Source organism: Engystomops pustulosus, chromosome 10 (genome assembly GCF_040894005.1).
Source record: "Engystomops pustulosus chromosome 10, aEngPut4.maternal, whole genome shotgun sequence".
Taxonomy (NCBI): Eukaryota; Metazoa; Chordata; class Amphibia; order Anura; family Leptodactylidae; genus Engystomops; species Engystomops pustulosus.
Window position 1 is genome coordinate 44,993,441 of NC_092420.1, and position 23,747 is coordinate 45,017,187.

Below are 23,747 nucleotides of genomic sequence, written 5' to 3' on the forward strand. Positions count from 1 at the left end.
GAGCTGGTTTAGGACTCATTTTTTACGTGTTGAGTTGTCCTTTTCAGTGGTACCACTTTGGCGCACGTAACTATTTTTGATCACCTTTTGGAACATTTTTGTGAAGGGATTTTATGAGGGTTTTGTTTTTACGGCGTTCACCGTACAGGTGCAAAATGTGATTTTCAGGTTTTATTTACTTTATTAGATGTGTATAGGGAATGTTTGTGTTTAGGGGACTTTAACTTTATTTGATTAATTCTTTTTAATAAAAAAGTGTGCTCAATTAGTGATTTTAACTTTTTTTCTTTACTATTACAGCCACGGACTCCCCCCCAGTAGGCGCCGTGGGGGGGGGCGGTGTGTGCTCCGATTCCAGTTAAACGCCCGTGACACACCGCGGTCAGCGTGACTACAGCGTGTTAGGGGTTAACACCCGCGAACGGAGAAGTCTCCAATCACGGGTGTTAGAGGCGCGTGTCGCTTCTGGCTCCGACTCCTTTACCGCTATGCAGTAATACTACTTCAAATGTCGGGAAGGGGTTAAAAGGTTGCTTGAGGTGTGTATCAGCCAATCAGGGTCCACCAAAAGCCTTATAGTCTGGAGTGTCCTTCTCCTGACACCTGAGCAAAGGTTCCTAGTTCATTTAGTTACTGCTGTATGGTGCTTGTTTCTATTGACTTCTTGTGTTTGACCCTCGCTTGTTCTGTGACTTTAGTTTTGATCTGCGCTCCCTGATATACGACCCCAGCTTGTATCTCGAACCTGTGCTTCCACAACTCTCTGTCTGTCTCTGGCTTCTAATTGAACGCCACCTGCCTTGATAACAGTCTGACATTTACTACCCGCTTTGCCTGATCCCTGTCTGATGTCCTAAGTCAAAGCAGTTAAATAACACAGTGGGTTCACAACCCACTGCTAGTTTAACTCTTATTATGTGCTCAAAATAGATGACAAACAAACAGAGACAGACAGATACACACCCAGCTCAGTTAAAGAAACTAACTCTGCCAAGCTAGCTGTCAATTACAGCCTCAAGTAGCCCTTGGTGTGGTTCACAAGCTCAGAAAACTGCTCTGAAACCCATTCAAAGAGTTCTGACATACTTTACTAATAATGATAAAATACATTTTTCATCTAATTCTGGGCTAAAAATGTTGAATTCTTAGATTTTACAGTCAAATTTAGAGATGAGCGAGCACTAAAATGCTCGGGTACTCGTTTTTCGAGACGAACATTTCCTGATGCTCGAGTGCTCGTCTCGAATAACGAGCCCCATTGAAGTCAATGGGAGACTCGAGCATTTTTCAAGGGGACCAAGGCTCTGCACAGGGAAGCTTGGCCAAACACCTGGGAACCTCAGAAAAGGATGGAAACACCACGGAAATGGACAGGAAACAGCAGGGGCAGCATGCATGGATGCCTCTGAGGCTGCTTAATCGTACCATTATGACAAAATTATGGGCAACAGCATGGCCATGACAGAGTGACCGAATGAGGCTAGATAGCATCAAAAACATGCAATAATTGACCCTGACACTATAGGGGACGGCATGCAGAGGCAGCGGCAGCAGCGGCAGGCTAGAGAGTGTCATGGCGACATACCCTAAATGGACTCAGGCTTCAAACCAATGGGTGGCAGAGAGGAACCAAAGGAGGTGAGCAAGAAGCGCTGAAATGATTTCCTATGTGAACAAAAGGTTGACGGTATATTTAGTCGATAACACAGCAGAGTGGCGACATAGTGACCAAGTTCCATAACGTATCTGGTGAAACACCCGAAAAATGAGCCTGACACAGCACTTTTGATAAAGGGACGACATGTGGAGGCAGCCATGGAGACGACTTCCATGATTAAGAGCGACAGTATGGGGCATTCATATTGCGCTGATATGATTGCAACTTCAGGTCTCCAGCATGGCGGCGACAGATGGGCCGAGTTCCACTATGTATCTGGTGAAACACCTGAAATTCTGCCTGACACAGCTCGTATGATAAGGGGATGATGTTCTGCATATCCTCTCGTGCTCCAGCGTCTGGGGTATAGAGAGTTGAAATGAGACATTGGTGGACGCTGTGGAGGATCGTGGAGGCAAAATGGAAAGGAAACAGCAGGGACAGCATGCATGTATGCCTCTGAGGCTGCCTAATCTTGGGATGGAGCTGGCGGTCCACTGCCAGGCGAGCTTTCGCCTGTCCAAGCCCCTGTCCCAAAATGGGCCTGGGGGCCAGAAGTGTTTACTTTAAAAAATTATAATTTTCAAAGCAGGCCGGGGTCGTTTGAATATTTCACCTAGGAATAATGGAATAGCATAGTGGTTCTATTTTTAATTGTTTTTATGGAAATGGTTCCATGATTAAGAGCGACAGTATGGGGCATCCATATTGCGCTGCTATGATTGCAACTTCAGGTCTCCAGCATGGAGACGATGTATGGAGGCAGTGAACTAGTAGTAGATTAAAGGTGCTGCAGTTAAAACTATGTTAGTTGGATCTTGGGATGGAGCTGGCACTCCGCTGCCAGGGAGCTTTCGCCTATCCAAGCCCCTGTCTCTCGGCTACTCCCCAAACAGCACTTCTAAGAACCTTTTGTATAAGATCAAGTGTAGTAGCGTTCTTATAAGTTTGGGATATGGCGGGTGAGGGGAATGTAAACAGATGCTCAAGAAGCGCTGAAATAATATCGGTAAATGATAAAAGTTTGCCAGTATATTTTGTGGATTACACAGCAGGGTGGCAACAAAGTTAACAAGTTTGATGTGGAAGCCATGAAAACAACCCAAAATTCTGCCTGACACAGCTCGTTTGATAAGGGGACCATGTATGGAGGCAGTGAACTAGTAGTAGATTAAAGGTACTGCAGTTAAAACTATGTTAGTTGGATCTTGAGATGGAGCTGGCACTCCGCTGCCAGGCGAGCTTTCGCCAATCCAAGCCCCTGTCTCTAGGCTACTCCCCAAACAGCACTTCTAAGAACCTTTTGTATAAGATCAAGTGTAGTAGCGTTCTTATAAGTTTGGGTTATGGCGGGTGAGGGGAATGTAAACAGATGCGCAAGAAGCGCTGAAATAATATCGGTAAATGATAAAAGTTTGCCTGTATATTTTGTGGATTACACAGCAGGGTGGCGACAAAGTTAACAAGTTTGATGTGGAATCCATGAAAACAACCCAAAATTCTGCCTGACATAGTTCGTTTGATAAGGAGACCATGTATGGAGGCAGCTATATGGACGACTTTTGGAGGCAGCTATGGCGATGACGTGTGGAGGTAGCAATGGAGACAACGTGTGGAGCCAGCTAAAAAGACGACATGTGGAGGCTGCTATAGAGACAATTTAATTTGGATAGTGCCTGTATGTGGCAGACCAAAAAAGTTTTCAAACCAGAGGAGCAGGTAGGTGGTCCTCCAGAAAAATTAAATAGATTGAGTGCCTGTATGTGGCACTCCCAAAAATTGATTAAAACAGAGGACCGGGTAGGTGGCCCTCCAGAAAAATTAAATACATAGAGTACTATAGCTAGAGCCAGTTGGCCCTGGCAAAAAATAGCCAGTTTCCTCTGCTTTAGTGTACAAAGAGGAGGAGAAGGAGGACAATGAGGAGGAGGAGTGCATACATTATTCAGGTTGAGCTTCTTTCACCTGGTGGAGAATGAAAATCCAGAGAAATCCAGGCTTTATTCATCTTGATAAGCGTCAGCCTGTCAGCGCTGTCAGTCGACAGGCGTGTACGCTTATCTGTGATGATGCCACCAGCTGCACTGAAAACCCGCTCGGACAAGACGCTAGCGGCAGGGCAGGCAAGAACCTCCACGGCGTACAGCGCCAGTTCGTGCCACATGTCCAGCTTTGAAACCCAGTAGTTGTAGGGAGCTGTGTGATCATTTAGGACGATGGTATGGTTAGCTACATACTCCCTCACCATCTTTCTGTAAAGATCAGCCCTACTCTGCCGAGACTGGGGACAGGTGACAGTGTCTTGCTGGGGTGACATAAAACTGGCAAAGGCCTTGTTAAGCGTACCCCTGCCAGTGCTGGAAAAGCTGCCTGCTCGCCTACTCTCCCTCGCAACTTGTCCCGCAGAAGTACGCCCTCTGCCGCTAGCGATGTCAGAAGGGAAATACTGTTTCAGCTTGTGCACCAGGGCCTGCTGGTATTCATGCATTCTCACACTCCTTTCCTCTCCAGAGATGAGAGTGGAAAGATTTTGCTTGTACCGTGGGTCCAGGAGAGTGAATACCCAGTAATCGGTGCTGGAATAAATTCTTTGAACGCGAGGGTCACGGGATAGGCAGCCTAGCATGAAATCTGCCATATGCGCCAGAGTCCCAACGCGCAAGAATTCACTCCCCTCACTGGCCTGACTGCCCATTTCCTCCTCCTCCTCCAACTCCTCTTCTTCTGCCCATACACGCTGAACAGTGAAGGACTGAACAATGGTCCCCTCTTCTGTCTCGCCAACATTCTCCTCCTCTTCCTCCTCATCCTCCTCCACCTCCTCCGATATGCGCTGAGAAACAGACCTAAGGGTGCTTTGGCTATCAACAAGGGAATCTTCTTCCCCCGTCTCTTGTGACGAGCGCAAAGCTTCCGACTTCATGCTGACCAGAGAGTTTTTCAACAGGCCAAGCAGCGGAATGGTGAGGCTGATGATGGTGGCATCGCCACTGACCATCTGTGTTGACTCCTCAAAGTTACTCAGCACCTGACAGATATCAGACATCCACGTCCACTCCTCATTGTAGACTTGAGGAAGCTGACTGACCTGACTACCAGTTCTGGTGGAAGTTGACATCTGGCAGTCCACAATCGCTCTGCGCTGCTGGTAAACTCTGGATAACATGGTTAATGTTGAATTCCACCTCGTGGGCACGTCGCACAACAGTCGGTGAGCGGGCAGTTGGAGGTGGCGCTGCGCTGCCCTGAGAGTGGCAGCATCTGTGCTGGACTTCCTGAAATGCGCACAGATGCGGCGCACCTTCGTGAGCAAATCAGACAGATTGGGGTATGTCTTGAGGAAACGCTGAACTATCAGATTTAACACATGGGCCAGGCATGGCACATGTGTCAATCTGCCGAGTTGCAGAGCAGCCACCAGGTTACGGCTGTTGTCACACACAACCTTGCCTGGCTTCAGGTTCAGTGGTGCCAGCCACAGATCGGTCTGCGCCGTGATGCCCTGTAATAGCTCTTGGGGGGTGTGCCTTTTATCGCCTAGGCTCAGCAGTTTGAGCACCGCCTGCTGTCGCTTAGCGACGGCACTGCTGCTAGGCCTAGAGCTACCGACTGATGGCGCCATGTCCACGGATGGTAATTCGGAGGAGGTGGAGGAGGGGTGGGAGGAGGAGGAGGCATAGTAGGCCTTTGAGACCTGGACCGAGGTAGGCAGGGCTGGATTATAGGCGGGGCTCCCGGGGCTAGAGCCCCAGGGCCCCCACCATCTTGCCCCCCCCCCTAAGGGCCCCCACCAGATCGCACCCCCTGCGCTGCCCGCGTCCCCTCGCACAAGTGACACTGCCTCCGCCTCTCCGGCCTGCTCCCCCTGGTACAGATGATACTGATTCCGCCTCCACGGACTGTTATAATAAACAGGATATACCCATATACACAGTAGATGCATATATACACAGTAGATGCATACATACACATATACCCTGTATATACCCATATACACATTATATACAGCTATACACAGTGTGTGTTTGTGTGTGTGTGAGTGATATATATATTTATGAGTTTGTATATACTCTGTGTATTAGTGTATAAATATATATGAATGCATAAATGTGTGTGTATAAGTATATACTTGTGTATGTATGGGTGCAAGTATACGAGTGTAGAACTTTGTGTGTGTATATAAAGGTGTGTATACATCAGTGTATAAATGTGTGTAATTGTATAAACATGTCTGTATAAGGGTACACAAGAACGTATGGGGGACGTATATCTGGCCGCAAATTTGCTACCGGATATACTTCCTTCATAGGCGTCTTTAGTGCTTTGGTACGGTAAGCACAACTGGTACTCACTGTTTTGTGCTGCGGCCGCAAAAGACATAGAGCTCTATTCTCTGTGGAGAGGGGAGAGGTGAGCTGCGATCACCTCTCCTCCTCTTCAGCACGCCTAACGTGTCCTGCCAGGCTGTAGGCAGTTGTGTTACTGGGGGCGAGGTGGCTGTATGTAGCTGTGTTACTTGGGGGGAGGCAGCTGTATGTAGCTGTGTTACTGGGGGCAAGGCGGCTCTATGTAGCTGTGTTAGGGCACATTCACATGGCCGTCTGCGGGGACGTACATGCGGCCGCATGTACGTCCCCATAGACGGCAATAGCGGCGCAGACACGGTGCCACACATGTGTGGCACCGATCCGGGCCGCACACCGCAAAAAGATAGAGCATGCTCTATCTTTCGGCGTGTGTGCGGCCGTGCGGCACGGCAGGCATACCGCTGTGTGAATGTACCCTTACTGGGGGGAGGGGGCTGTATGTAGCTGTGTTACTGGGGGGAGGGGGCTGTATGTAGCTGTGTTACTGGGGGGCGAGGCGGCTGTATGTAGCTGTGTTACTGGGGATGAGGCGGCTGTATATAGCGGTGTTATCTGGGGGGAGGTGGCTGTATGTAGCTGTGTTACTGGGGGGAGGGGGCTGTATATAGCTGTGTTACTGGGGATGAGGCAGCTGTATGTAGCTGTGTTACTGGGGATGAGGCAGCTGTATGTAGCTGTGTTACTGCTGGGATAGTGGAAAGGCATCAGGAGGACATGTACACTCAGTGGGGGCCTCCACCAGATTTTGCGCCCAGGGGCCCCCACCAACCTTAATCCGGCCCTGGAGGTAGGCCCCGCAATCCTCGGCGTCGGCAGTATATGACCAGCCCCAGGGTCAGACTCGGTCCCAGCCTCCACCAAGTTAACCCAATGTGCCGTCAGCGATATAAAGTGGCCCTGCCCGGCAGCACTCGTCCACGTGTCCGTGGTCAGGTGGACCATGTCAGAAACGGCGTTGGTCAGGGCACGGATGATGTTCTCTGACACGTGCTTGTGCAAAAGTAGTGGCAGCTGGGGACCGAATATCGAGGGGTGGCCGCCGCCATGAGGTTTCGAAAGGCCTCGGTCTCTACCAGCCTGTAGGGCAGCATCTCCAGGCTAAGCAACTTGGAGATGTGGACGTTGAGGGCTTGGGCATGTGGGTGGGTTGCGCTTTACTTCCTTTTGCGCTCCAGCGTCTGGGGTATGGAGAGCTGAACGCTGGTGGATGCTGTGGAGGATCGTGGAGGTGAAGATGGGGTTTTCGCACGGGAGGTGTTTGGGCCGTGGTCCTGGGCAGGGGGCTGACTAGCATATGACACAGGGGAAGGAGCAGTGGTGTGCCTGGCCGGAGGTGAACGGGCTTGGTGCCATTGAGTGGGGTGTTTAGCATTCATATGCCTGCGCATACTGGTGGTAGTTAATCTAGTAGATCCTGCTGATCCTGGTTTGGCACAGGTTGCACACCACAGTCCGTCAGTCATCCGGTGTTTCTTTAAAGAACCTCCAGACTTCTGAAAATCTAGCCCTCGCCACGGGAGCTTGACTACGGGAAACATTTGGCGCTGATGCACCAGCTCTGGCCCTGCCTCTCCGTCTGGGCCCACCACTGCCTCTTCCAACCTGTTCTGCTATAGGACTCGCCTCCGTCTCAGAAACACTGTGTTCACCCGGCCTATCAACCCAGCTTGGGTCTGTCACCTCATCATCCTCCGATCCCTCAGTCTGCTCCCCCCTCAGACTTCCTGCCCTGACAACAACTTCACCACTGTCTGACAACCGTGTCTCCTCATCGTCCGACATCTCTTTACACACTTCTTCCACTACGTCAATAATGTCATCATCACCCACAAATTACTCACATTATGGTACTAGCTGCACTACTAATGCCAGCAAGCCCAGCCACAAGCAAACAAAAAAAAGGAAAATATAACGCTATTGTAGGCCTAAGTAAGCCGTTGGGGTTCTCCTATGGCTATTTTCTAGCCTACACTGAAAGCACACTGCTTTGCAAGATGACTTAGAGCTATAAAAAGAAATAAAGGTAAAAAAAATAAATCAGCAGACTCTGCCTAATTCTAATCAAACCCCTAATAAATTGTCCCACTTCGGTGTTTAAGGTGGATATGTGTGTCACTAAGAGCTAAACACAACGGTAGCAAGTCTCCCTGCAAATTACTCACAATATGGTACTAGCTGCACTACTAATGGCAGCAAGCCCAGCCACAGGCAAACCAAAAAAAAGTAAAATAAAACATTATCGTAGCCCTAAGAAGGGCTGTTGGGTTGTTGTAGAATCACTCCTGCCTAACACTATTCTAATAGAACACCCTAACCCTGACCAGCAGCAGCTCTCTCCCTAGCAGCATCCAGACAGAGAATGATACGAGCAGCGCGGGCAGGGACTAATCTATTCCAGGGTCACCTGGAGTACGCAGTTTCGAGTACACTAATGCTCGAACGAGTATGTTCGCTCATCTCTAGTCAAATTGAAAGATGTTTCTTAGTGACAATGGGCTCCAGAAAACCTATTTCTGCTATCTTTTATTACAATATGACAGTAAACATCTATTACCAAATCTGACCAAAATCTAATCAAACTTTTGTGGCACTGCCACAATATATATTATGGACAACCCCTTTCATTTACAGTATGTAGGTGATAGTACTTACCCTCAAAAACTTTGGTAATTGTAGCCAAGTCTCTTTAAAGATAATATAGTTACATATATAAAACATTTTTTTTGTGTAAGGTGGAAGTTTGAATTGATTATTGAAAATGATAGCAGCGCCTCTTGGAGTACCAAAGATATAAAGTGTAAAACACAATAGGGAATAATACAATGCCTTCTAAAGTCCTCTTTAACAGTTGTTACACTAACTATCTGTTATAAATACCTGGATTAAATATCCTTTTAAATGCTATGGTTTTTAGAGCACATAAATTCCATACACTGCAGTTTTCACTAGTGTCGTACAAATTACTGTACCGTAAAGACTCTATAATCTATGTAAGTAAATGCTACTGTGACCATTGCCCCTTGAAGGAACCAGTCAAAAAGTGTATAATAGTTAAAAAAATATTTTATTATAAAAATGTTTTTGTTAAATGTCATTGTTACATAATAAGACTATAAATACACATCAGAAATAAATAATATAAATACATTTAAATATTAATTAATTGTACATCTTACACATTTTACAAAAAAAAAAGAAAACATTCTGCTGCTCCTTTGTCTAAAGCACTTCATAAATAACATTTGGGGACATGCATTTTTTAAGCTACTGATCTTTAACAAATTACCAAATCTTGTAAAAAAAAACAAAAAATTTTGTATTTCTATAAATAGTATACATAATTTTAAACTATTTGTTTTAGTCTGTCCCTCAAAATGCATAATGTTTTACAATATGGTAAACCATTTCCACCTTGTGAAACAAGACTTCTATACATAATGGGGCTCATTTACTAAGGTATTTACTAAGTTTTTTGGCGCAAGCGTTCGGATTGTGTCGCATCGGCGCCTGGCTTGCATGTAATGGAAATCGAGGGGCGTGGCCGTTATTTAAAAAAAAAAAATGTGTTGCTTGACACGCACTTACACGCACCAGGAATAGGATGGTGAACTCCGGTGGACCTCGGCGCAGCAGCGACACCTGGTGGACACGGGGCGCACGACCTTAGTGAATCGCCGGAAGACCCGGATCCTCGTTGGAGAATGCGCCGCTAGATCGCGTCAGGACCGGGTAAGTAAATGAGCCCAAATGTTCACAGCTACAGATATATTGTTGAGTGGGGATCATGAGCCCTGTACTCTAAAGGGTATATTTTTAGATATGGCCTTGGTGGTAAACCTTTTTAGTTATTCGCTAAATGCGCTTCTTTAAATGACAGACATTTGACAATCAAAAAAGTATTGATAGATGAGTTGGAGTCTGGTAGTTTGTCCTAACCTTGTGTTTCTTTTGGGACATTAACATTCATTTCTTTAATGTTTAAATACACTATAAAATAAACATGATCACTAGAAAAGTATACATTCCATCCCACTGGGATGACAAAACAACCTGTTATAAACAGATACACATTTTATAGTGCATGCAAGCATTCATGACAATGCAATATAATTTTTAGTATTATAGGACTCCCTACTATTATGTCACATATCACATGCTAAATTACATAACACAGATCCTTTAGAGCCATTTAGCACATTGATCTTTTTTGAGGATAGTCTTTGTCATACAATTTAGAAATACAGATAATAATACACAGTCCTGGCTTTGTTGGTTTTACAGAATTTGAGTCGTCAGGAGACCTCTAGGTTCAGTAGTACCTTCTATTTGGGTATCTCATTTCTCTGGAGAATGTATGGGTGCTTTGCTTTCCATACACAATTTTCAAGTATAAAAACGTAGAACACTGCAAAAAGAAAAGTACATACTATATATCATTTTTTAACTACAATTGTAGAAAATGTTTCCTGATTACATATTTGGCCTAAATTTTTCTTTTTTTCTTTTAAATCAGTGGCTATTCAAAGCTTCTATGTGCACCAGGGGTGGGGTGTTTTTGTGCACCAATTTTCTTCTTTCTACACTGAACAGAACCACCCCATTACATACTGACCGACATCCCTCTTATTTTCCTCTAGAAAGACTGTAAATATTACAAAACTGGATAGTTCTAAATGTAATGCAAAACAGTGACCCACATTATGACAGTTACTGTCAATACGCAGGCTCAACAACATTCAGTACTTTTGTAAGGATTGAAATTGTTAAAGTTACTCACCACTTATCACACATCATCCACATTTTCAGTATTTTGGTAGATGCCTGGTGCTTCGAGATCTTGATAACTACTGAAAAGTAAAGCAAGTATAATATAAACAAGCAATCTTTTATTTAACATTAATATGCAAATTGTATAAAAGAAATATCAACTTACTTTGTTGGGGTAAATTTCTTTGCTGTAAAATAAAATAAAAAAAATTGTTAGTTTGTGATGCCAATAGTAATCAATGACCCTATATTTAGAGATACATGTTTTCTATTTGTGAACTTGATGTGATCATTTACCAGTTTTCCGCATGCGTTTTATGAGCCAGAGGATGAGGGATGCAGTTGACAACACAGAAGCTCCAGATGTGATTCCAACTGTTAAATATGTAGCAGCATCATAGGGCGTTTTCATGGCTATAAATAAAAATAACGTCAAACCTCAGTAAATGAGATACACCATAGTGTTAATACATGTTATTGGGATCTTATGAAACTTACTGTCACAAGTAGGAGTTTCTGTATTCCAGCTTCCATCACTGTAACATTCCAGAGTATCTGTTCCATTTAGTGACAGATCATATTCACAAGTAAATTTGCACACAGTGCCATATCCAAAATCTAGGCGACTGCAATTCATTTTTCCCATTGATGGAGCAACAATAACATTGCATTGTACAGCTACAATCATAAAGAATAGATTTTTAGTCACAAAGGTGATAAATGTGTGACATGTAACTTTGGCAGAAAAGTTGGTAAACATTACACTAAAAGCAGTGACATTTACCTTCACATGTGGGAATAGATGAAGTCCATTCTCCAGATGACTGGCAACTAAGCGTAGGAGATCCTATTAACTTAAATCCTTTCAAGCAAGTAAATGAGCACTGTGATTTGTATTTTGTTGCATTTTGACAGACCATGTATCCATCCTCAGGAGCGGTCAAAGAGGGGCATTGTAAAGCTGGAAAATAATATAAAACAAAAGATGTGTTTTTTAAGTTGTTAATATTAGAAATGTAACTAAACCTTTGATGCTCTGTCACTGGTTTATGTAACTCTATTATATTTTAGGATATTTACCTTGATCTGATTTAACCAAAAAGTGTAAAGTTTTCATCTATAAAAATATATAATTATTAACAGATTTCATTTATATCCCCAGCCAGAATACGATTTTCCTATTACCTTCACATGTGGGAACAGATGAAGTCCATGCACCAGAAGACTGGCATGTGAGGACTGGTGATCCGTTCAATCTGAAGCCTTTCAAACAACTAAAGGAACATTGTGATTCGTATTTGGTTCCATCTTGACAGACCATCCTTCCGTTCTTCAGAGACGGCATATAAGGGCATTGAATAGCTGGAAGCAATGGTTATTGAGAAATATTACTTTATGAGTTGCAAATGCTTTCAGATTTTAGAAAGTGTCAAACCTTTCTAATGACAGGTTTTTGTAAAGTTAATAGAATAGTTTTATTACCTTTACAAAAGGGAACTGAGGATGTCCATTGTCTAGAAGACAAGCACTGGAGCTCAGATGATCCTATCATTTCATAGCCTTCAACACAGGAAAATTCACATGTGGAATTGTAGCTGAATCCATTCTTGCATCTAATTAGACCATTGACAGGGGCAGTCAGGGAGTCACACTGCATGTCTGTTTCAGAGAATAATGGTCTTTAGTATATAGATTAGGACATAATGTATAGAATTGTTGTCATACATTAAAATTATAAATGAAGATGACATTTCTTACATTCACATATTGGGATTCCTCCTGTCCACTGGTCAGCACCAGCACATGCTACTGAAGAGGGTCCTATCAGTTTATACCCCTCTGCACACATAAAATTACAGGTGGATTTCTCTGGCAACGTTTCTCCTGAATGTGTGCAGCTCACAGCTCCATTCAGTGGTATCTCTGGACGTCTGCACAGAGTAGCTACATATAAACAAAACATATGACAGAAAAAGTTAATTACAATTTTTGCAGCTATTTTTCTTACAAGTCGATAAATAAATCAACACTCCAATTATTATCATGTCAGGTTGTGTCAGAACAAAGTTTCAGTCATATTATTATGATATATACCACAGTAGTCCAGCAGAGACAGACTAATACCCATATATATAAATATATTATACTGTGGTTATACAAAATATAGCACAAATTGCTAAGTGGAGTCTACCATATTTTAATTTCAATGGAAGAATTTAATCCATATGTAATTCTGTTTAACCGTGTGCAAGAAAAGAGTCTGTTGTTTTTAGAAAAGATAGATGTAATGCTCCAAAAGTGGTTACCATTTTTATATTTAGGAGCCATTAAACTTCCAACATAAAAATAAGTAATAAGTCTAGATATTCCCATGCTATGCTATACACAACTCTTATCAAAACCTAAAATATAGCATACCTTTACATTTTGGAGGGCTTTCAATCCACTGACCAGTTGTTAAGCACTGTGTAGAATAAGAGCCCACGATTGTAAATCCTTCATCACAGGTGAATTGACATGTAGAATTAAATGGCAACATCTTTTCATCGCTGAAACATTTCATTGTTCCATTTTCTGGCTGTTCTGGACGTTCACACTGTATAGCTGAGAAACATGAAGAATTGATTTTAAAGAACGAATTAGAGATTATTACTTATCGCTAAGTGGATTTTAACTGAATGGAATAATTTAATTAATGTAATCCAAGAGTAAATCTGTATGCCACGGCTGTAATAAATAAGATGTTTTCTGTAGAAAAGGTAGATGTAGAAGTGTAGCAGTACGTTTTACAACCCATAACTGCTTTTTAATTTTCATATTCTTTAGTTAAAAATTTAAATGGTGCAAAAATCAGCCATTATATCATGACACTTCCTCACAGTTCCATCACTGCTTCCAAGATACAAATGTATTTCATCACAGTTAAAATTATAAATATTCAGACTGAGAAATCTTAGTACCTTCACATTTTGGGGGAATTGCAGACCACTGGCCAGGAGTCATACATTGGATTGATGATTCCCCGGCTAAGCTAAATCCTTCAGTACAGATGAAGTCACATGTAGCATTATATGACTGCATTTCTCCTTGACTAGAACATGCCATTGCTCCATATTTTGGTATTCCTGGGTTTTTACACTGAACAGCTGAAATAAAGTAAGTAAAATTTTTTCATATATACATATATATATATATATATATATATATATATATATATATATATACACACACACACACTAGATAGATAGACTGTACAAGAATGTATATCCAACATTATTACCTTCACAGTTTGGGGATTTCTCTGACCATTCGCCTGGAGTTGTACAAAGAACTGAAGAAGATCCAACCAAGGTGAACCCTGCTTTGCAATAGAAATTGCAGGTGGAGTTTTCTGCAAGGATTTCTCCATCATCAGAACAGTTCATTGCTCCATTGTCTGGGAGTTCAGGCCGCTGGCATTGAATAACTGTTCAAGAAGTAGAATTATTATATATGAAATAACAGAGTATGGTACAATTATTGGACTGGTATTAAAAATGTAATTATCCTAAGCTCAAAAATTGTACAGTACAGTATGTAACCAAGTAGTTTGTACAGTCTTAAAGTACTAGTTCATCATCAAACTTGTATTGCATTATTGCAATAATTTTTTTATGGTTTATAACAATCACCATTTCTAATGCACTTTTCTCACATTATAATAGTCAATAAATATAATGTTAGAACATATACCTTTACACTGTGGTATTGGGAATCCCCAGTCTCCATTTTCATTGCACTGCAGTTTTTCAGGACCAACTAAGAGATGTCCATCAGAACATGTGAAATGACAATTTGACTGATAGGTGAAATTCCCATAGACATGAGAACACTCAACTGATCCTTGATCAATTTCCACAATCTCTGGACAAGTCATAACTGAAAAGAAATAATGCTTTTTGTTAACTTCAGATTCAAAATATTCTAGTAATTTTAAGATCTATCATTATAAGAGTTGCTATACAGGCGGTCCCCTACTTAAGGACACCCGACTTACAGACGACTCATAGTTACAGACAGACCCCTCTGCCCACTGTGACCTCTGATGAAGCTCTCTGGATGTTACTATAGTCCCAGACTGCAATGTCCAGCTGTAAGGTGTCTGTAATGAAGCTTTATTGATAATCCTTGGTCCAATTACATCAAAAAATTTTTAACTCTAATTGTCACTTGGGCCAAAAAAAAAAAATTTGTCTAGAGCTACAATTATAAAATATACAATTCCGACTTACATACAAATTCAACTTAAGAACAAACCTACAGAACCTATCTTGTACGTAACCCGGGGACTGCCTGTAATTATATAACATAGATTTAATTACCATGCTCACAGTCTTTTCCAAAGAATCCATCTGAGCAGTTGCAGTTGTAGTCATTAATAGTTTCTTTACATTCTCCATGGTTGTTACAAGATGAAGAGTGGCAAGAAGCTGCAGGTAAAGAAAATTATCACATTTAACAAATATTGAAATCCATCTTTTTAATAGAGATTAGTAGCTATTCATAGTTTAATAGAAAATTATTTTGTGTTAAAGCTATAATATCTAAATTCCTAACTGTCTCAAAGGAATCCATCATCTGTTTCTACTCCCATTCTTACATTGTACCTCCAATGACCCACCATCATTTCTCACCTTTGAAACACAAAGCCCTTTTTCTCTTACTACAGGGCTCATCATTCCATTTCCCTGTATCAATAGCCCTTTTCACATACATCTCCACGCAATCCTCATTTTCATTCCCATTTTTGTTGTTGGGTTCATTCTTAGCCCAGTTTTCAGCTTCGTCTGTGAGTGCCTTGTTGGTACCAACCCAGGTCCACCTGCCAGTTTCTCTGTTTTTCCGAATTCCAATCCAATAATACGATGGACTGAAAGGTAAATTCTCATTCAGATATCTATTTTCTTCTTGGTTTTGAATAGCAACCATATCAGTGTACTTTTGTCTGCAATATCCCTGGGCATTATCATATGACATAGTGTCTTGTGAAAAGTGATAGGTCCAGCCTTGTATAAACGGTATCAATGGAAAACCTGCAACAAAAAATGGCATGTATAAATTTTAGGCAGTAATGGATCTCTATTTTCATAGCATCTTTTTTTTACAGTTTAATAATCAGACTAGGATTTAAAAAATATAGGAATGATGGTGTACTTTATATACATTGTATCATGTACAATAAGAAAACTACAATCTATGACATTTCAAGTTCAGACCTTAAAAGTTGTACACTATAGAGAAATAGACATCACATTATATATTTAGACATTTATAATTCACTTACCACATCCAAGTAAGAATAGAACAAAAAAACATTCCATAATGCTCAAAGAAGTCAGTGATAGCCAAGATAGTAGTTCTGTAAAAAAAAGAATAAGTGTATTTTATATGTATTTCATTTGGGCAATTATAGAATTCTTGAAACAAACTAGAAAACTCACTATGTTGTACAATCCTATTCTGTGCTTCCTATTCTTGGGCAGCTTATCCTGAGAAGTTTCCTGCTGTTTTAACTTTCACTTGACTCGTGCCTGCTTTTAAACAGTTAGAGAAGAAAAATCCCAAATGACGTATGTCATTTGCACAAAATAGAAGGATGTGTCTCTCATAACACAGAAATTCCTAGCAAAGAAATTTCCCAGAAAGATTCCATATATTAAAATAGCTTGTTAATTAGTCTCTTACTGAAGACTTTGACAAAGGAGAAAAATGTAGTCATAAAGTATTACTGAAAATTTGCTGTATATGTATTCATGCCATCTGCTTTGTTATATACATTATGTATATATATATATATATATACACACACACATTATGTATATATATACATACACACACACATATATGTACACACACGTAAATATACAGTATATCTAAGGGATTATCTAATTTTCAACAATTATCCCGAATTATCCATTGGATCTAACCGTGGGGAGAGGGTGTGACTGCTAGAACCCTGAGATAATGCTAGAGACCCCAAGTCCCCAGAACTTCTGTCGTTGGTTTATTATTTGAGCAATGGTAGAAGTCTCATAGCAATCTATGTAATGACTAAAACATTCCATTGATTTCTGGCCATAAATGTTCAAGATGTAAACACCGCTTTAACACCTTGGCGCCAGCACAACCGGTGCATTGCATCTCACATGGAACTATGGAACTATTGCTAATCGGATCGGTCTTGCTTACCAATTGCTACGATTGGAGTTTTGGTGCTGAAAAATGTAGTTTTAGCTCCTTCATCCCCATCCAGTGGCACAATTTTGGTTTTGTATCGCTGGAGAGAGAAGCTGTGTGTTACTGTTACATCAAAATCACTATTACACTGTTTGATCCCTATCCCTACACTTGTCCTCCATTTTTCCTATCTCTTGCCTGTCCCTTCTGAACCCAAATGCACTTTTCAGTGCGCTGTGTAACAGTTGTTCTGCACTGAATGCACTTTTCACTGCGCCCTCTGAATTGAGCTGCACAGTATCTTTAGCAGTAGTTAGTGCGTCTTAGGGTAAGCTAGATGCATTTGTAGCGCCTTTTAGCTTTCTGTGTGCCTGCTGTGTGTGCGGCTTGTCCGTGTAGTTTGGTGCGCATTATCTAATTTTTTCTGGACGCTGGCTGTGCGGTTTGTCTGTGTAGTTTGGTGCACATTATCTAATTTTTCTGTGTGCCGGCTGTGCGGTTTGACTGTGTAGTTGAGTGCACATTATCTGTTTGTATGTGTGTAATGTCTTAGAAGATGTTCACTGTGTTGGAGGTTTACAACATGCTGGCCTCTGACACAGAGTCAGTGAATGGTGATGATGTCTCCTTCTACCTCTACTCTTCCTCATCTTCCAGTGACCTGGAAGAACCACCAAGAAGGGGCTGTAGATTTTATGCTGGAGAACTGCCTAGGACTTCTAGGGGAAAAGTGTCTGGGGCACATGGGTAGCCCAAGATAATTATACACCTAAGGTCCCAGACTTTTAGGGCAACCTGGAATTAAATTTGATACAGCAGGGATCAGAGCTGTGGACTTTTAACATATTTTTTTGAGGAGGCGCTATTGAATTTAATTGTAGTCCAGACAAATCTCTATGCTGCACAGCATAACGCCACTTCATTTTATGCACAACCCCACAGGTGGACCCATGTCACTGCAGCAGAAATGGAGAAGTGTTGGGGAATAACACTTCTTATGGGGCTTGTAAAAAAGCCATCAATCAATGGAGCACAGACATTCTGTACCACACCCCAATGTTCCTCGTGGCAATGAGCAGGATGTCCTTTGAAGCCATCCATAGTTTTGCATTACACCGACAACACACAGTACCCATCCACAGATGACCCCAGTTATGATAGTTTGTTTAAAGGAAACCTACCACTGCTGATCATAGGTATTAGATGTAAACACCAGGCCGTGCGCGGCGCAGAAACTACCTTGGGGCTGTTAATCAAAATGTGTTTAAACCACGATATAGCAGTTTAAAACACTAGCAAAGGTAAGCTCCGGCACCAGCTCACCCTGAGCTGGTGCCCACTGTTTACATCTAATACCTACCATCAGCAGTGGTAGGTTTCCTTTAAGGTCAGGCCCATTTTAATTCCAAGTTTGCCCAGGTATATACCCCCTCGAAACATGTGGCCATAGAGGTGTCCCTAGTACATTTTAAAGGGAGACTTTAATTCCACCAGTACCTGCCCAATAAAAGGATAATATATGACGTGAAGGACTCCACTATAGTGCCCCCAGAATGCCTCCCCCTTCCGGGGTATTACTGTGAAGATAGTGTGGGATTTGGTGCACCCACTACTGGAACAGGGCCACCACCTCTACCTGGACAGTATCTACACCATTACTACACTATTCAAGGGCTTGGCTTCCAGAAATACTGCAACATGTGGCACTGTATGCAAAAATCAGAGAGGTCTCCCTAGAAGGCATGAGAGCAGAGCACTATGCAGCGAATCTGTATTGTGTGTTAAGTACAAGAGAGAGGTCCTTGTATTAACAGAGATGAGCGAGCACTAAAATGCTCGGGTACTCGTTATTCGAGACAAACTTTTCCCGATGCTCGAGTGCTCGTCTCGAATAACGAGCCCCATTGAAGTCAATGGGAGACTCGAGCATTTTTCAAGGGGACCAAGGCTCTGCACAGGGAAGCTTGGCCAAACACCTGGGAACCTCAGAAAAGGATGGAAACACCACGGAAATGGACAGGAAACAGCAGGGGCAGCATGCATGGATGCCTCTGAGGCTGCTTAATCACACCATTATGCCAAAATTATGGGCAACAGCATGGCCATGACAGAGTGACAGAATGAAGCTAGATAGCATCTAAAACATCCAATAATTGACCCTGACACTATAGGGGACGGCATGCAGAGGCAGCGGCAGCAGCGGCAGGCTAGAGAGTGGCATGGCGACATACCCTAAATGGACTCAGGCTTCAAACCAATGGGTAGCAGAGAGGAACCAAAGGAGGTGAGCAAGAAGCGCTCAAATAATATCGGTACATGATAAAAGTTTGCCAGTATATTTTGTGGATTACACAGCAGGGTGGCGACAAAGTTAACATGGAAGCAATGAAAACAATCCAAAATTCTGCCTGACACAGCTCGTTTGATAAGGGGACCATGTATGGAGGCAGTGAACTAGTAGTAGATTAAAGGTGCTGCAGTTAAAACTATGTTAGTTGGATCTTGGCATGGAGCTGGCACTCCGCTGCCAGGCGAGCTTTCGCCAATCCAAGCCCCTGTCTCTAGGCTACTCCCCAAACAGCACTTCTAAGAACCTTTTGTATAAGATCAAGTGTAGTAGCGTTCTTATAAGTTTAGGATATGGCGGGTGAGGGGAATGTAAACAGATGCGCAAGAAGCGCTGAAATAATATTGGTAAATGATAAAAGTTTGCCAGTATATTTTGTGGATTACACAGCAGGGTTGCGACAAAGTTAACAAGTTTGTTGTGGAAGCCATGAAAACAACCCAAAATTCTGCCTGACACAGCTCGTTTGATAAGGGGACCATGTATGCCTACAGTTCATGCCAGTCGCTGCACTGGCTGACAGTCTCCTTTCGAATACAGTTTAAAATAATAACCTTCATCCATAAAGCTCTGTATAATGCTGCACCCCCCTACCTCTCCTCTCTTATCTCAGTCTATCGCCCAACCCGTGCTCTTAGATCCGCCAGTGATCTTAGATTAACCTCTACCCTAGTGCGGACCTCCCACTCGCGTCTCCAAGACTTCTCTAGAGCTGCACCAATTCTATGGAATGCTCTGCCCCGGACTATCAGACTAATACCTAACCTCCAAAGTTTCAAACGTGCTCTTAAAACCCATTTCTTTAGGCAAGCCTATAACACTCATTAACTGCATGAAGTTTAAACTCTTCTACTAACCCGTCCTGTGTCGTCCTCCCATCTGTTATCCAGCAACCAACAGGCACCAGACTTCTCTGCAGTCCCATTCACCCTGGACCTGGTATATAAGATGACGGCTGAGTGGTTCAAGCGACAGCAATTCCATTTATTATATTTTGTTCTATTCCCTAAGAAGAATGGCTTGACCATTAAATATTCTTTTACCTCGTGTTACCCCATCATCTTCATAAACCGTAAGCTCTGGCGAGCAGGGACCTCACTCCTGTTGTTCCATACAAATGTTGTGCTCTGTTACATTACATTTGTATTTGTTTCCTATGATTTGTAAAGCGCTACGGAATATAATGGCGCTATATAAATAAAGATTATTATTATTATTATTATGGAGGCAGTGAACTAGTAGTAGATTAAAGGTGCTGCATAGAGATGAGCGAGCACTAAAATGCTCGGGTACTCGTTATTCGAGACGAACTTTTCCCGATGCTCGAGTGCTCGTTTCGAGTAACGAGCCCCATTGAAGTCAATGGGAGACTCGAGCATTTTTCAAGGGGACCAAGGCTCTGCACAGGGAAGCTTGGCCAAACACCTGGGAACCTCAGAAAAGGATGGAAACACCACGGAAATGGACAGGAAACAGCAGGGGCAGCATGCATGGATGCCTCTGAGGCTGCTTAAATGCACCATTATGCCAAAATTATGGGCAACAGCATGGCCATGACAGAGTGACAGAATGAAGCTAGATAGCATCTAAAACATCCAATAATTGACCCTGACACTATAGGGGACGGCATGCAGAGGCAGCGGCAGCAGCGGAAGGCTAGAGAGTGGCATGGCGACATACCCTAAATGGACTCAGGCTTCAAACCAATGGGTAGCAGAGAGGAACCAAAGGAGGTGAGCAAGAAGCGCTCAAATAATATCGGTACATGATAAAAGTTTGCCAGTATATTTTGTGGATTACACAGCAGGGTGGCGACAAAGTTAACATGGAAGCCATGAAAACAATCCAAAATTCTGCCTGACACAGCTCGTTTGATAAGGGGACGATGTATGGAGGCAGTGAACTAGTAGTAGATTAAAGGTGCTGCAGTTAAAACTATGTTAGTTGTTTCTTGGCATGGAGCTGGCGCTCCGCTGCCAGGCGAGCTTTCGCCAATCCAAGCCCCTGTCTCTAGGCTACTCCCCAAACAGCACTTCTAAGAACCTTTCGGATAAGATCAAGTGTAGTAGCGTTCTTATAAGTTTGGGATATGGCGGGTGAGGGGAATGTAAACATCTGCGCAAGAAGCGCTGAAATAATATCCGTAAATGAAAAAAGTTTTCCAGTATATTTTGTGGCTTACACAGCAGGGTGGCGACAAAGTTAACAAGTTTGATGTGGAATGCCCTGCAATAGCTCTTGGGCGGTGTGCTTTTATCACCTAGGCTCAGCAGTTTGAGCACCGCCTGCTGTCGCTTAGCGACGGCACTGCTGCTGTGCCTAGAGCTACCGACTGATGGCGCCATGCCCACGGATGGTAATTCGGAGGAGGAGGAGGTGGAGGAGGGGTGGGAGGAGGAGGAGGCATAGTAGGCCTGAAACACCTGGACCGAGGTAGGCCCCGCAATCCTCTGCGTCGGCAGTATATGACCAGCCCCAGGGTCAGACTCGGTCCCAGCCTGCACCAAGTTAAGTGTAGTAGCGTTCTTATAAGTTTGGGATATGGCGGGTGAGGGGGATGTAAACAGATGCGCAAAAAGCGCTGAAATAATATCCGTAAATGGTAAAAGTTTGCCAGTATATTTTGTGGATTACACAGCAGGGTGGCGACAAAGTTAACAAGTTTGTTGTGGAAGCCATGAAAACAACCCAAAATTCTGCCTGACACAGCACGTTTGATAAGGCGGGCATGTATGGAGGCAGTGAACTAGTAGTAGATTAAAGGTGCTGCAGTTAAAACTATGTTAGTTGGATCTTGGCATGGAGCTGCCGCTCCGCTGCCAGGCGAGCTTTCGCCAATCCAAGCCCCTGTCTCTAGGCTACTCCCCAAACAGCACTTCTAAGAACCTTTTGTATAAGATCAAGTGTAGTAGCGTTCTTATAAGTTTAGGATATGGCGGGTGAGGGGAATGTAAACAGATGCGCAAGAAGCGCTGAAATAATATCCGTAAATGGTAAAAGTTTGCCAGTATATTTTGTGGATTACACAGCAGGGTGGCGACAAAGTTAACAAGTTTGTTGTGGAAGCCATGAAAACAACCCAAAATTCTGCCTGACACAGCACGTTTGATAAGGCGGGCATGTATGGAGGCAGTGAACTAGTAGTAGATTAAAGGTGCTGCAGTTAAAACTATGTTAGTTGGTTCTTGGCATGGAGCTGCCGCTCCGCTGCCAGGCGAGCTTTCGCCAATCCAAGCCCCTGTCTCTAGGCTACTCCCCAAACAGCACTTCTAAGAACCTTTTGTATAAGATCAAGTGTAGTAGCGTTCTTATAAGTTTGGGATATGACGGGTGAGGGGAATGTAAACAGATGCGCAAGAAGCGCTGAAATAATATCCGTAAATGGTAAAAGTTTGCCAGTGTATTTTGTGGATAACACAGCAGGGTGGCGACAAAGTTAACAACTTTGATGTGGAATCCATGAAAACAACCCAAATTTCAGCCTGACAAACCTCGTTTGATAAAGGGACGATGTATGGAGGCAGCTATATGGACGACTTTTGGAGGTAGCAATGGAGACAACGTGTGGAGGCTGCTATGGAGACAATTCAATTTGGATAGTGCCTGTATGTGGCAGTCCAAAAAATTTTTCAAACCAGAGGAGCAGGTAGGTGGCCATCCAGAAAAATGGAATAGATTGAGTGCCTGTATGTGGCAGTCCAAAAAAGTTTTTAAACCAGAGGAGCAGGTAGGTGGCCCTCCAGAAAAATGGAATAGATTGAGTGCCTGTATGTGGCAGTCCAAAAAAGTTTTTAAACCAGAGGAGCAGGTAGGTGGCCCTCCAGAAAAATTGAATAGATTGAGTGCCTGTATGTGGCAGTCCAAAAAAGTTTTTAAACCAGAGGAGCAGGTAGGTGGCCCTCCAGAAAAATGGAATAGATTGAGTGCCTGTATGTGGCAGTCCAAAAAAGTTTTTAAACCAGAGGAGCAGGTAGGTGGCCCTCCAGAAAAATGGAATAGATTGAGTGCCTGTATGTGGCAGTCCAAAAAAGTTTTTAAACCAGAGGAGCAGGTAGGTGGCCCTCCAGAAAAATGGAATAGATTGAGTGCCTGTATGTGGCAGTCCAAAAAAGTTTTCAAACCAGAGGAGCAGGTAGGTGGCCCTCCAGAAAAATGGAATAGATTGAGTGCCTGTATGTGGCAGTCCAAAAAATTTTTCAAACCAGAGGAGCAGGTAGGTGGAGCTCCAGAAATATTGAATAGATTGAGTGCCTGTATGTGGCACTCCCAAAAATTGTTTAAAACAGAGGAGCGGGTCGGTGGCCCTCCAGAAAAATTAAATGCATAAAGTACTATAGGTAGAGCCAGTGGGCCCTGTCAAAAAATAGCCAGTTTCCTCTGCTTTACTGTACAA

The 23,747-nt window shown here is 42.9% G+C and overlaps 1 protein-coding gene across 2 annotated transcripts in view; it reads right to left on the reverse strand.

Annotated features, from left to right (window-relative positions):
• Positions 1–9,151: 9,151 nt before the first annotated feature.
• Positions 9,152–23,747, reverse strand: part of LOC140104933 (P-selectin-like) — a 298,122-nt gene continuing 283,526 nt past the window's right edge. Inside the window, exons 1-17 of one of the 2 annotated variants that reach the window (XM_072128721.1) lie at positions 16,272–16,334; positions 16,115–16,189; positions 15,465–15,863; positions 15,153–15,260; positions 14,524–14,709; positions 14,072–14,257; positions 13,752–13,937; positions 13,210–13,395; positions 12,550–12,735; positions 12,274–12,450; positions 11,977–12,153; positions 11,576–11,752; positions 11,290–11,469; positions 11,089–11,205; positions 10,958–10,979; positions 10,802–10,871; positions 9,152–10,429 (exon numbers count right to left, since the gene is read on the reverse strand). In XM_072128721.1, coding sequence (XP_071984822.1) covers positions 10,808–10,871; positions 10,958–10,979; positions 11,089–11,205; positions 11,290–11,469; positions 11,576–11,752; positions 11,977–12,153; positions 12,274–12,450; positions 12,550–12,735; positions 13,210–13,395; positions 13,752–13,937; positions 14,072–14,257; positions 14,524–14,709; positions 15,153–15,260; positions 15,465–15,863; positions 16,115–16,151 — 2,388 coding nt within the window. In that variant the 5' untranslated portion in view covers positions 16,152–16,189; positions 16,272–16,334 and the 3' untranslated portion in view covers positions 9,152–10,429; positions 10,802–10,807. Of the gene's footprint in view, positions 10,430–10,801; positions 10,872–10,957; positions 10,980–11,088; positions 11,206–11,289; positions 11,470–11,575; positions 11,753–11,976; positions 12,154–12,273; positions 12,451–12,549; positions 12,736–13,209; positions 13,396–13,751; positions 13,938–14,071; positions 14,258–14,523; positions 14,710–15,152; positions 15,261–15,464; positions 15,864–16,114; positions 16,190–16,271; positions 16,335–23,747 lie in introns of those variants that run through there. The other variant, XM_072128722.1, reaches the window with a different exon arrangement.